The sequence below is a fragment of the Poecilia latipinna genome, unplaced genomic scaffold (assembly GCF_001443285.1).
Source record: "Poecilia latipinna isolate Pla-1442-1.1 unplaced genomic scaffold, P_latipinna-1.0 Scaffold1000, whole genome shotgun sequence".
NCBI lineage: Eukaryota > Metazoa > Chordata > Actinopteri > Cyprinodontiformes > Poeciliidae > Poecilia > Poecilia latipinna.
Genome location: NW_015113616.1, coordinates 30,004 through 42,532, shown reverse-complemented (window position 1 = coordinate 42,532; position 12,529 = coordinate 30,004). Strand labels below are relative to the sequence as shown.

At 38.6% G+C, this 12,529-nt stretch overlaps 2 protein-coding genes across 3 annotated transcripts in view; both read right to left on the bottom strand.

The window, feature by feature from the left end:
- Nucleotides 1-3,428, bottom strand: part of LOC106958612 (glucocorticoid-induced transcript 1 protein-like) — a 35,680-nt gene extending 32,252 nt beyond the window's left edge. Inside the window, exons 1-2 of one of the 2 annotated variants that reach the window (XM_015050596.1) lie at nucleotides 3,161-3,428; nucleotides 2,623-3,008 (exon numbers count right to left, since the gene is read on the bottom strand). In XM_015050596.1, the coding sequence (XP_014906082.1) occupies nucleotides 2,623-3,008; nucleotides 3,161-3,177 (403 nt within the window). In that variant the 5' untranslated portion in view covers nucleotides 3,178-3,428. The remainder of the gene's footprint in view (nucleotides 1-2,622; nucleotides 3,009-3,160) is intronic. The other variant, XM_015050595.1, reaches the window with a different exon arrangement.
- A 5,080-nt stretch (nucleotides 3,429-8,508) lies between these two features.
- mios (missing oocyte, meiosis regulator, homolog (Drosophila)) overlaps nucleotides 8,509-12,529 on the bottom strand; it is a 27,481-nt gene continuing 23,460 nt past the window's right edge. Inside the window, exons 9-12 of the mRNA XM_015050601.1 lie at nucleotides 12,062-12,214; nucleotides 10,429-10,633; nucleotides 10,129-10,258; nucleotides 8,509-8,807 (exon numbers count right to left, since the gene is read on the bottom strand). Of these exons, the coding sequence (XP_014906087.1) occupies nucleotides 8,717-8,807; nucleotides 10,129-10,258; nucleotides 10,429-10,633; nucleotides 12,062-12,214 (579 nt within the window). The 3' untranslated portion in view covers nucleotides 8,509-8,716. The remainder of the gene's footprint in view (nucleotides 8,808-10,128; nucleotides 10,259-10,428; nucleotides 10,634-12,061; nucleotides 12,215-12,529) is intronic.

Genomic DNA, 12,529 nt, shown 5'->3' with positions numbered 1-12,529 from the left:
CAAGACAACAAATAAAATTAATTATGAAGTTTCTGTTAGTAAAATTGTTCTTCAACAAAAGCACTAATTGAGACCAATAAACTTCTTTTAAATTATCATGCAATTAATTGATTTATTGCTTATTGTGGCAAGCCTATTTGTAACACTAACATCAGAAAGAATTGCTAATTATATTCTCACAGGTAAGGAAAAAAGAAAAATGTTGATTTTCCATTTTTTAAGCATTCATACAAAATCTGCAAAAACAACTATGAGAAGGAAAAAAGTTAGACAGGCAGATGAAGAATGGATAATCAAATAGATAAATGAAAGGAATAAAGTTGCCTGGAAATAAAAATATCTTTGTATATTCTAATTTTCCACATTTTTCCAGACTATAATTATGGTAATAATCCCTCACTCATATTCCAGACCGTGTGGGAGCCCTGTTTATATCCTATTAACGATACACAATAGAATTGCAAACACATGATTTTCTAATATCCTGCAGGACAAACTGGGGAGTTCTGTTTCTGCCCTTTCCAGTGATACCAGTCATTAGGTAACATTCCCTCAGCCGTGTTTCTGCAGGGAATGAACTGGACAGATTACAAGTGGCAGCATGTCTCTCTGCCACGAGGTCCTTTCTCTTCTTCCTTTCAGAAATGGATTTACAGAACTTCTCCTAACCACATCATGAATGCCTAGTTGTGCGTGGAAAAAAGGCTTTTTCCAGGCTTTTAGATGATGTTTCCAAATGTTACATCCAGGGATGATTGTTAGCAAAGTCTTGTGCACAAAATTTACATTTTTAATGAATTAACACTTTGTAAACACCGACTTTTACTATATACGTTTCCAAATACAGTAACAGCAAGCTTTAAATTTAGAATCAGCAACTTTACTGTGACATTGTGAGTCGTATTTTCAGCATACAGATAATCACAAAAGGGATCCAAATACTACTGTTATTGTTATTAATTATTATTATTATTAGAAAGTTTCTTAGAGCGGACAAATACGTTTTTGTCTGAAAAACCTCTAAGACATTGGTGAATGCGTTAGCTACTAGGCTAGATGTGGGAGTTGTAGTTTGTTATATTTGATTCGGGGTGCAAGTTATCAATTAATGAGTTAATCTAAAGTTGATTGATTTTATTGATTTACTAAATATTAATTAATAAGCGGTCATATTCTTAAAAATTTCTGCTTTCTCTTGTATGAAGATGGCCGACCGTCTTTCCAAAACGTAAAGAGTTAAATTTTTAATAACATGCTGACTTGGCTGAATGAGAGCTATTCAGGTGAAACTTAAGGAATTTGTCGAGTGTTTATATTTCAAAATAACAATGCAAAAAGTTAATTTTCCATCCCACACTGGAGTCCGTTTGGAATATTTCTCTTTCCAGTTCTGGTATTGCCGCCATCTTTGTTTCTGTATCACCAGCTTTGCCAAAGGATGACCAGCGGCGCCCTCTGCTGGATGGCGTTCAAACTATGACACTAAAATAAGGTGTAAGCGGACATTATACACAGTTCTCACAGGAGCACATTTAGTATGTAGCAACAGCCATGTTGGTAGGTATCCGTAACCTCCATGACAGTTGCTATGGAGTTGCTATGACAACAATAAACTAGCTATAAGCTCAGAGCTAGCTCACCGATTACTCAATTCCAATTTTTGAACACTCTACCCATCTTTGTATAATACCAAGATAAAAATCAGTGATATTTATTGTACTACAAAACTAGCAAAATTGTCTTAGCTAATGTAGCTTTTAGATGCTAGTTAAGACGGCCATATAGCATACGTGTATGATACATGGACTTACTCTGCCAGTAACCAAAACCTTGTTATTTACTTGAAGAGTTCGCACGTCCTTTACAAATCCATTTAAACATTGATTGTATGCATCCATGGTGTAGGCGCTCCTCACTAGGTAGTTAACTATGTCATAGTAAACCGGAGGCAGCTTGTTCACATCATGTTTCCATGACGTTTCTCTGTCTCATACAGGTCCACTCAGACAGCAGCGATTTTGTCGATATATATTTCTCGCACACTTGTCAATATATTTTCTTTTTGTTGGTCTTGATGCCATGGTTCAGCTACACTTGCGCTGAGCTTGACTACCAAGATGGCGGTTCATTGTGATATTATTGTTTACATTATGTTTAGACACTGTGAGCTTCTCCACTCTCCCCAAACTTTTTTTGTTTTTTCCCCAGTCTTGACTCTTTATACAGTGGCGATGTGCTACCTCAACCAAATTCATTTTTTAAAAAGTGAACTGTACATCAAGGGAATATTTTTCATCCAATCTTCAGCTGAGCAAATCTTCCACTGCACTGCATGGCAACCAGTCCCAAACACCGATGTGAAACTAATAATCAACAATAGTGTAATCTGCATTCCTGAAAGAAAGTGTGTGTGCCTGTAGGCCTCCACGACTGGCTCTAGCCCAGGGGCCCACATGCTCCTAAATCCAGCCCTGAAATTTTAACACACATTCTCACTTTCCACTCTTAATTACATAACAGTAACAACAGAAAGCACAATGACAAGCTCTCAGGCGACCACACACGTGGCGATATATCATTTATGTGTGCAGTTAAGTATATAAAACGCTCTTTTCGTTTTACCTTTTGACACAGGGGAGTCTGGGGGACAGGAAGCCTCCTTATTTTCGGGTGACACTCTTTGCTTTGTACTTCCTGCAGAGAGCGGAGGACTGGAAGGGGGACTGCTACTCGAGACCCGGCTGGTTGTTGTTCCTCCGTGCAGGGTTTGCGGCCGTGTGGGGCTGCTCGGACCCCCACGCAGGAGCTGGTAAGGCACAGTGGCGCGGATGGGGTGCAAGCGGCTGCAGCTGCTGCCGCTCTGGGTGAACGAGCCCGGGGAGCCCGCATTGCTGCGCCTCACCCTCGGCTGCTGAAGGGAGTTACTGGGCGCTGACATCTTCCGAAACTGGCTGCTTACTGTTATCGCAGGGGGAAAACACGCACTGCCCAAGGCTGCTGCTGCTTGTCTAGAAAAGGAGGAGAAGGTTGGAGGACTATTGAGATAAACATCAGTCTGTTAGCGAAAAACGTTAGCTTCCTTTAAAATTTCTCAACTCCTGCTTTTAAGGAGGGTAAAAAAAACAACAATCCGACATGACTTATTTTGGAGCAAACTTACCTGTAGGTTACTAACATGTGCTGTGGTGAACTCCAAACATGGCATGGATAACTTTTAAAGTTGTTTTTACAACTTCTCGTTACATTTTTTACGTATTTTTGCTGCTATCAAGCCGTCCCCATCCTGTTCACTCACTTGACAGTTTTTCAGCTCGACTACTGGCTGGCGTAAGTAGGCGGGCCTTAGCTGTGAGTCCCTTGGTTTCTGATTGGTCAGTCACCGTGTACAGTAAGATCAGTGATTGGCTTCTGCCAGCCCATAGAGTTACTTTCAACCAATCAAAATTACATTATGTTAAACATTTTTCACGGTTTTTATTTTAAGAAAATAAAGTACAATCAAATGTGTAAAGTTTTTAATCCTTTCTAAACTGTATTCAGAAGTGTTTTAAGTTTTCATAAAAGACTTAATTGCAGTTAAAAGCTGTAGCTGTTCTGGAGCTTTCATTCATTGTCAATTGAAAGGATAAACAGACTTGTACATTTACACGTAATAAATTATTTTCCCAAAATGTATCTGAAAAGTTTACTTCTAAACTATCATATTGCATTTAAATTATTTAACCAGTAGAATATAACAGATTAAAATGTTAATCTCATTGTTTATATACATTAATTTGACATAACTGCATACATTAAAGACCCAATGTTTACTTATTGCGGTGTGTGTTTTTACTGCTGCTTATTCTGCATAGAAATGCTCTGAGAGCTTCAAGAAACTTGAGTCAAATTCCTTTTATGCCTTAACATGTTTAGCCGATGAATGTGGTTAGACAGTTGGGTAATGGCTGCTTTCCGATGGCAGGACACAGTTTCAACCTCAGCCTCTGAGATTGGACTGTTCCATGACAATATGCCAACATATTTACACAGAAAAGCTGCACTGTGCTTTAAATGATCTGTCAGCTTCAGTTAGTTTGCTAGAAAGACGTCAGACTATCATGTAATCTTTCATAACTCAAAGGAAGGACTTCTAGATACACAAAGCACCACATTTTGTTACACTACAACCACAAACCTCAGTGAATTTTAGGATTGCAACTGATGATTATTTTAGTAATTGATTAATCTGGTTTTAAAAGTTGGCATATTCTGCAGATTTTGCATTTAACCACATAAGCTTATTTGGTACGATATAAGAAATACAGTAAAATACGCAAATGACCATATAATTACATTTTTTAATTAAACATTTTACTGCCTAAAATGCAATAATATAGCATTTATTTAGTTTACATTTAATTATTTGTAGTAAAAGATGCATCTGCAGCTAAAAAAATACTTTTAACACCAACAAAAGCTCATCTCTTTCTGCTTAAGATCTATACAATGTAGAGCTGATCTGTTGGATTTATTGATTAATAATTGGATAGAAAAAGGTGTCTAGCAGGAGATATATTTAGCAGAATTTGAACCAGGAGAAGATAAAACTCCTGCTTAAGGAGTTCTGGGTAGAACATGTTTACATACAAAGATATTTTTTTTTATCTTAAATTAAAAATGTATCCCATTTTTGTCCAGTTTTGGCTTAATTACTCCTCTGAATGTGCTGCTCTTTCAGTAAATGGTGTTCTGATTTTGCATTCTCCAGATAACGATTAATCAGTTATGAAATTATCATCACAATTAATCAGATTCATTGTTTCAGCCTTAGTGTATTTTATTTAAATCTTATGCTTTATATATAAGTCAATACTGTCTATAATCACCTATAACTCCAATTACAGCTGTAAGTATTTTTGGTTGTTGCTACTAGCTTCCCACATTTAAGATTCTAATTTTTGCAATGTGATAAAACGTGAAAAAGTTCAGGAATGTGAATATTTTTGTTTTCTTTTAGGTCTAGTACTACATACTTTGTCCTCATTCTCTGTTTTTGAAGCTCATACTGCATAAAGTTTTTGTACTTTGAGGTACCACGACTGAATAGGAAATGTGCGACAGACTCCTGGAGATTTATTGATTATCGATTTGAAAGATTACAGGGAGTCTGAAAACAAAAAATTACTATGCCTATGGCCTATACAAAACATTTTAATTAGATTTTTTTGCACAAAATCATTTTTAGATAATGAGATTTTATTCTGTCATTTTAAATTCAAATAATCTGCTTCTGGCCATGCCCTCCAACTCAAAATTTACACTCATACATGAAAATACCTGCAAACAGTTGCGCAGTTATACAACCTTACGTCTTTGAAAAGCAGAAGTGGAGCCTCCTCCTGTACAACCACGAAAGTTGTAGCAAGTGGTTCTGGATGGTAAGTTAACAACAAAGCATGTGTCTTTTCCAGCAGCCATTGTACAGCGCATACAGCAGTAAAACCAGCCGTCCAAACGTTCTGGAACTTAGCTTGGGTTGCTAGGTAACGGGGCAGTGGCCGTCAAATGCGACTTAAAAATCAACAGCAAATACCAAAAAAAAAAAAATTTACATATTGCCAAAATAAGGGTTAAGTGCTTTTTTTAAGTGGTTAGGCTGTTTTTAGAAGCAGTTATGACCCAAATGGAAGTATAAAAATGTGTAAAAAGTTAATTTTGCATAAGTACCCTTTAAAACCTTTTGCAAAGCACTGTGTTTGTGTCAGACTGTTGTATGGATTTTGAAAGTGTCCAAAATATATCAAATTCCCAGTTTATCTTCTATAGTGAGGTGAAAATGTGAAATTGTGTTGAAATTTCCACGTAACATGAGGAAAAGATTCAGTAAGCACAAATCCACACCATCTGCGTCTGTAAAACATAACGTAAAACAAACCAAGCAAATGTATGGAAAGCACCTCCATTCAACAGCACTTCGATTTGTCAACTGAGATTTATTTAAAAGGCAAAAACACAAAAAAACGGTTGAAAAGGATGAAATTCCAGCCGCTGTGTTTTCCAGGGCTCACCAATTTGTCCGCCCTGATCCAAGATGGCCCACAAAGGGGAACGCAGGCCTTTAGAACCTCGGTGAACTCCTCCTCAGCTCTCCATGACTAAGTGATTTAGGCAGCTATGGGTAAGGCCGCCCAATTTACAATCAGTCCCTGCGCTGGAGACCGAGCAAAGAAAGACACAGACGCCATTTACAGGCGATCGCTACCCCACAGATGGCGGCCATCCCTGGACTCATGTGGTATGCATAGATTTTGGGTGCAATTTGGGCATCGGCGAGGGGAGAAAAGAAAGAGCAGGGCAGTGTGTTGATGTGGAGGTTGTAGGAGGGAGGGGAGTCGCTGTTCTCTCGTTTTCTCTTTGAGTCAATAGTGTTCCGGCAGCTGAGCTTCTTTATGAGGGGAACAATCTGGAGGGTCTTGTCAGGGTGCCGAGCAGCTGCCGTTTTCTGGGGAGCTTCTTTCACAGACCACAGGCCTGGAGTAGGGCTGGTGAATGCAGACGCACCCTCCCACACTCCTCTTCCTCCACAACGTCTCTAATCCGCCCCCCGTCCGTCCCTCCCTCCCTCCACAGCAAACCTTTCACACTGGAGAGCATCACTGGAAAAACACCAAAGCTCATCAAGTCTACTTTCTGATGCAGAGGTGTCAAACTCATCAAGATCATGGATCTCCTTAAAGGTGCGGTATGTAACTTTAATTAAAAAATATGTCTGAACGTATTAAAACCATGTTGTCACACTTTGTTATGAGACAGATAATCTGTGAAAACATGAAGCTCCTCCGCCTTCTCCTTGAGCTAATATCGTCATCTGAAGAAATGCAACGCTCAGCATCAAAACAACCAATCAGAGCCAGGACGAGGGACTTAGCGCTGTCAATCATGCTCATGTAATCACTGCTAAAGGCAGAGAAAACACTTGCCATAACAGGAAAGCCATTTATCTGTCATCATCCATGCTAGTTAGCCTTAGCATTCACAGCAGGCAGAGAGAAATGGGAGGATGAGCAGCAGCGTACAGAGGGTGATGGACAGCGCTAAGACCCATCTCCTGGCTCTGATTGGTTGTTAGCACTGTGAGAAGACAGAGGAGCTCAACGCTTTCACAGATTGGCTGTCTCATTGACAGTTTCAACATGTATGTAAAAATATATTTTTTATAAAAGTTACATACTGTGAATTTAAAGGGCCGTTTGTTCTGTTACCATCTGAAGAAATGCACCACTCCCAACCAAAAACAACCAATCAGAGCCTTTTCAAGTAATATCGACTGTCACAACCTGTCATGTAAAAAAAAACAATACAAATAAATAGCTCTCTCCATTTGATGGGAACTTCTTCAAATTAAACATTAAATTATTTTCACATCGATGCCATTTGGCAATACACAGTTAAAAACTGGTTTAATTTGACTTATAAAATAATGTTATGAGACCTACAATAGGGTCTAGTGGGCCACAAAAATGGCTACGGTGGGCCAGATTTGGCCCGCGCGCCTCGAGTTTGACACATGCTCTAGTGCAAAAATCTTAGCACAATTTAAATAAGAAAAAAATAGCTTACTAGTAACTTTTCAGAAATAAATAGGAGCTTGTTTCAAGTAAGTAATTCCTTAATATTCATTTTTAAAAAGTGCTAGTTCCACTAGAAGATTGTTTCACTTATAACAAGACATTTTCCCTTGTTATAAGTGAAATCTGCAAGTTTAGCTAGAACTATTTCATCAATATTAAAGAATTATTGACTTAAAACAAGCTCAGATGTGTTTCTGTAAAAATACTTATGTTAGTTTTGTCTCATTTCAAGTGTGCTGAGATATTTGCACTAAAAACTAGAATAAAAATACTTGGTAAGATTTGATGTTTTTGCAGTGTGTTATTGTAATCGCACCCCAAACAAAACGTTTATGAGGTATGTGGAGATTTTCTTTTCTCCACCAGACGATAAATACGGACGAAAACACAACAAAACTCACTTTAGAAATAATGGCACGACCTGATATCTGACTGTATATTAAAAACAACAGCATCCTGATTCAGGTTAGACTGGAAGAGGCTGGAAGCAGCACAGCCTCTTGTGATTCTCCTGAGAGTGATTTTTATTAGCAGAGCAGTAAATTAGTAGTTGCTCCCTTTCTCACGTTAACATGGTTAGTCAAATCATTTCCCACACTTTGATTCCCTTCTTCATATAGACCTCTGGTGTGATGCAACATTCCCTAGACAATGCTTAACAGCATCACTCCAAATAACAAACATATTCATGTTTTTGTTTAGTGTCTAGAGCAAATATCTTAGTAGATTTGAAATAAGACAAAACTAACTTACAAGTAACTTGAAAGTTTTAAGTCAATAATTCCTTAATATTTAGTTTCACTGGTAGATTCTAAGATTTTTCATCAGTTTTAAGGAATTGTTGACTTAAACGAGCTGCTATTTCTTGCTGAAAAGTTACTTAGTAGTTTGGTTTTATTTCAAACATAGTAGGATATTTGCAGAAGAAACTAGACAAAAGCTCTTGGTTAGATTTTGTGTTTTTGCAGAGTAACTTTCTATCCAAGCAGCCTCTTCAGAGCGGGTCGTCGCAGACGCTCGCTGGTGTGGCGGCGCAGCAGCCGGTCTGCACCAGTTGGCTCCCGGCTCGTGTTTAGCTTCGGTTTCCGACACGCGTGTCCCGGTTAGCTGCTGTCTGCCGGCACTAGGTTCCCTGTGGTGTCCAGCTGCATGCATTTACAGGCACAGGCCGACACCGGGCACTCTGTGTGGTCTCTGTGGGGCACAGATGAACACGTTCTTATTCACAGGCAACTGTAATGTGTCAGGGCTGCAGCATAGTTAGGGGAACTGATAAGGATTTATCGACTGTACTTAATTTCTCTTTGGTATCAATAACATATGTTTGAATTTGAATTGAATTTGATTCGATTACATTATCGATCTCGCTTATCGAGTCGATTCCTCACTGAGTCAGGAAATAAACTCTTTAATTCAACATATGCATCGAGTTTTAATTTTGCTTGTTCGATTCAAACTAAATTAAAACTTGCTTAAACGATAAAATCCCCCTGTAATTTTAACACGAAATGCAGCATACTGAACATCAACAGTTTGTGTTTTTAATATAATAAACGAGCCTCGTCTGAAACCATATTCCAATTTATTAAATATGACTGTAAATGTTGGAGATTATTCCAACATTGGCGTTAATATTAACACAGTAACCAGGAAGTGGAGGAGTTTAGCACCAACTGGGACGTTCATAGCAGGAGAGGCTGCGATCGAAGCTCCGCCCCCTTGAGAGTCATCGCCGTTGCTAAGCAACCTATCAAACACAAATCGGTTGCCGGCTGTGTGGTGAACTGTTTGAGGTTGCTGGAGGGGTTTCCTCCTCCTATTGTGATTAAAGATTTGAGCAACCGGCCCGACAATCGTCTTTCTTTTTGTGTGAAACATATTTTCGAGCGTTTCTGAAGTGACGCCATCTTGGATATCCTCTAAAGCAGAATACGCAGCGTGTTCAATACGTCGCAAGTTACGGGAACCGATAACGATTCCAAGTAATTGAACTCCTGAGAACCGGTCCTCGGTTCCTAACAATCCATCAATCGATTATTCTGATGGTTAATCACATTTTTAAAAACTGCACAATCTGCCAATTTCTAATTTAAACCATTATATACAATATTAGAACCACATTACAGTGTATGAAAGAAAAACTGCATTGTACTTTAAGTCGTCTCTCAACTCGAATTAGTTTGTTGGGAAGAAGTCAGACTATCAGGTTACCTTTCATAACTCAAAGGCAGGGCTTGTTTTCACATGTTTGACCAACTTTGTGAAGATACTGGTGTATTTAACTGGTGCAGAATTATCAAATAAATTTTAAATTAAGTAAATTTATGTGTATTTTATTTTAAAAAGAGACGTTCAATTCAGCTCTTTTTCCTGTATCGGATCGGTATCGGTCGATACGAAACCTCTGATATCTGTATCGATAAGTGAAAGAAGAGAATCCCTAACTTGAATACCATTTTTGGGTGTTACATGTGAATTTCAAAAGCATGAAAATAGTTTTCAAAATGTCGCCCACCTGAACCAGCTCAGCATGTGACCGGCATGCCCACCATGCCGACAGTTGTGACACCAGGTGAACCAGTTGTTGAACTGGGCGAGTTTGTTCTCCCTTGTTAAGTCCATTTTCTCGTCCGACTTTCCAGTTCCTGAATCCAAAAGATTCAACATTTAAACCCGACTATCAGCGCTGTTGGGTGTGATGTCACAGCAGTAAACGTCCAGGTGCTAACAGGTTTTAAACGGCGACCAAAGTCCAGTCATCCCTCCTAAAGTTAAGCATTACAGCAGCTTCAGCTCCGCGTCCGGCTGATCCTACCTGAGCAGCTGGAAACAGGTGTGCCCATGTTCATGAGGCAGAGTGCGCAGCGCGGCAGAGGCTTCCTGCAGCCAGGACAGCTGGTGACTTTTGATTTGGTGGGCGACCCGCTGACCCCGTACTGGCTGAAGCCCCGGCCCTGATGAGGCATCGCAGAGCAGCTGTAGGAGATGGACTTCCCGCAGAAATTACAGCTCACAAACACCTGCAGAAAGCAAAACATAGGGCTGGCGCTGAAACGATTAATCGATTAATCAGGATTACTTGATTATTTAAAGTGCGTTATATCATAAAAACATCATAGAGACACCGACTGTGAAAAAGGAATAAACATCACATTTTGTCAACATGAAATATGTTGATCAATATTCCACATTCTACTCGGGCTGCAACTAAAGATTATTTGATTAATCCGATTTAAAAAATGGCACATTCTACAAATTTTCTATTTAACCTTTTTTAAAATACTATATAAGAAATACATTAAAATAAGGAAATAGTTCAGTAAATTTTTTAATAAGAAAATAATCATTTAATTGCCTAAAATTCAATACCTTAGCATTCCTTAGTTAATCTGGACCAGTATTTCAGATTAGCTAATTTTGGCTAAAACATATTTACAGACAAATGTGTTTTTACCTTCGATGCTTTTGGCTTAATTCCTGCTCTGAATTTGTTGGGTTTTTTCACCAAATGGCCTTTATTGAGACTTCAGTTAACGATTAATCGATTAATAAATTATTTGACAATAACTTCAATAACTTCAATAATTGTAAACCTCAATAATTGTAAAGTTGAAACGATTAATCGTTTCAACTTTACTTACTACTAATCAAAGGCAACTCAAAATAGGAACTCAGTGCTTCGGTTTTGAGGTTTTCTGGGAATCAACTAATTTAGTAATTGATTAATCGTTAACTGGAGTACACAGATTTCAAAAAGGTCATTTGCTGAAAGAACAACATACTAAGAGCAGTAATTAGGCCAAAAATATGCAAAAAAATATGTTTTGTATTGTTTATTTTTGCAGTTATCTTTACTTTTGAAATTATGTGACCCATGTATGTTATGTATTTTTTGTTGTTCATGTTTTATGTGTAGATTCAGGGAATTGCCACTAATGGAGATCCAAATGGTTCAAATTCTTAAAAACAACCTCCTACTAAGCTTTTGTTATCCAGTTATTAATTGGTTAATCCAAAAATCAATCCCCAGATCAGCCCTACACTGCACTGATAAGCAGAAATATGTCTGAGCTTTTCACATGATGTTAGAAGTATTTTTTAAAGTTCTTTAATTGCATCATTTGCTACAAATGATCAGGTATTTACAAAAGAGATGCCATGTTCTTGCATTTTAGGCAATAAAACATTTTTTATAAAAGGAATTAAATTAAATTTTCAATGTGCCATCATATTGTATTAAACATGCGAAAGTGGTTAAATTAAAACTCTGTAGAATGTGGTCATTTTTTAAATCCGATTAACTGACAGAAGAACTGATTATTAAACTAATCGATAGTTGTAGCCCTGGGTAGGCCTGGTGCAATGAGTGTAAAACCAACAGCTTCATGCTGCCTGGGTTTACATACTGTTCGGATTAAAGGCTCTGCAGCAGAAACGAGCGTCGTTACCTGAGCTAGAGGTTTGGAGCTGGGGTCCAGTTTGCCCCTGAGGATGTCAAACTCGGCCCGTTTGTGCCAGAACCTCCATGCGTCCAGCAGGTTGCGGTAGTTTTCGATCCAGCACTGGACCCGAGGGTCTTTCAACACGTCGCCAGGGGAGCCCTGGCAGCAGAGATCAGCAGGTGTGAAAACGCCCTTTGACCTTTTCATTTCAGAGCAGTTAGCAGAGCAAAAGGCAGCCTCATGCTAGCAACATGTTGCTCTGTACAGGTGTGGCTGTCGGTGAGCGCTTCAGTACCAATGGCATGTTGGAACAAGACAACTAAAGTAACAATTAATTAACACTTTGATGTTCTAGTGCTGCTTCATCGGAATAAGTAGGTTTTTTCTCTTACATTCACTGTAAGTAATTACTTTGCAAGATGATTAAACTTTCTGGAGAAAATGTTATGATTAGAGGTGTGCCGATCGATCGGC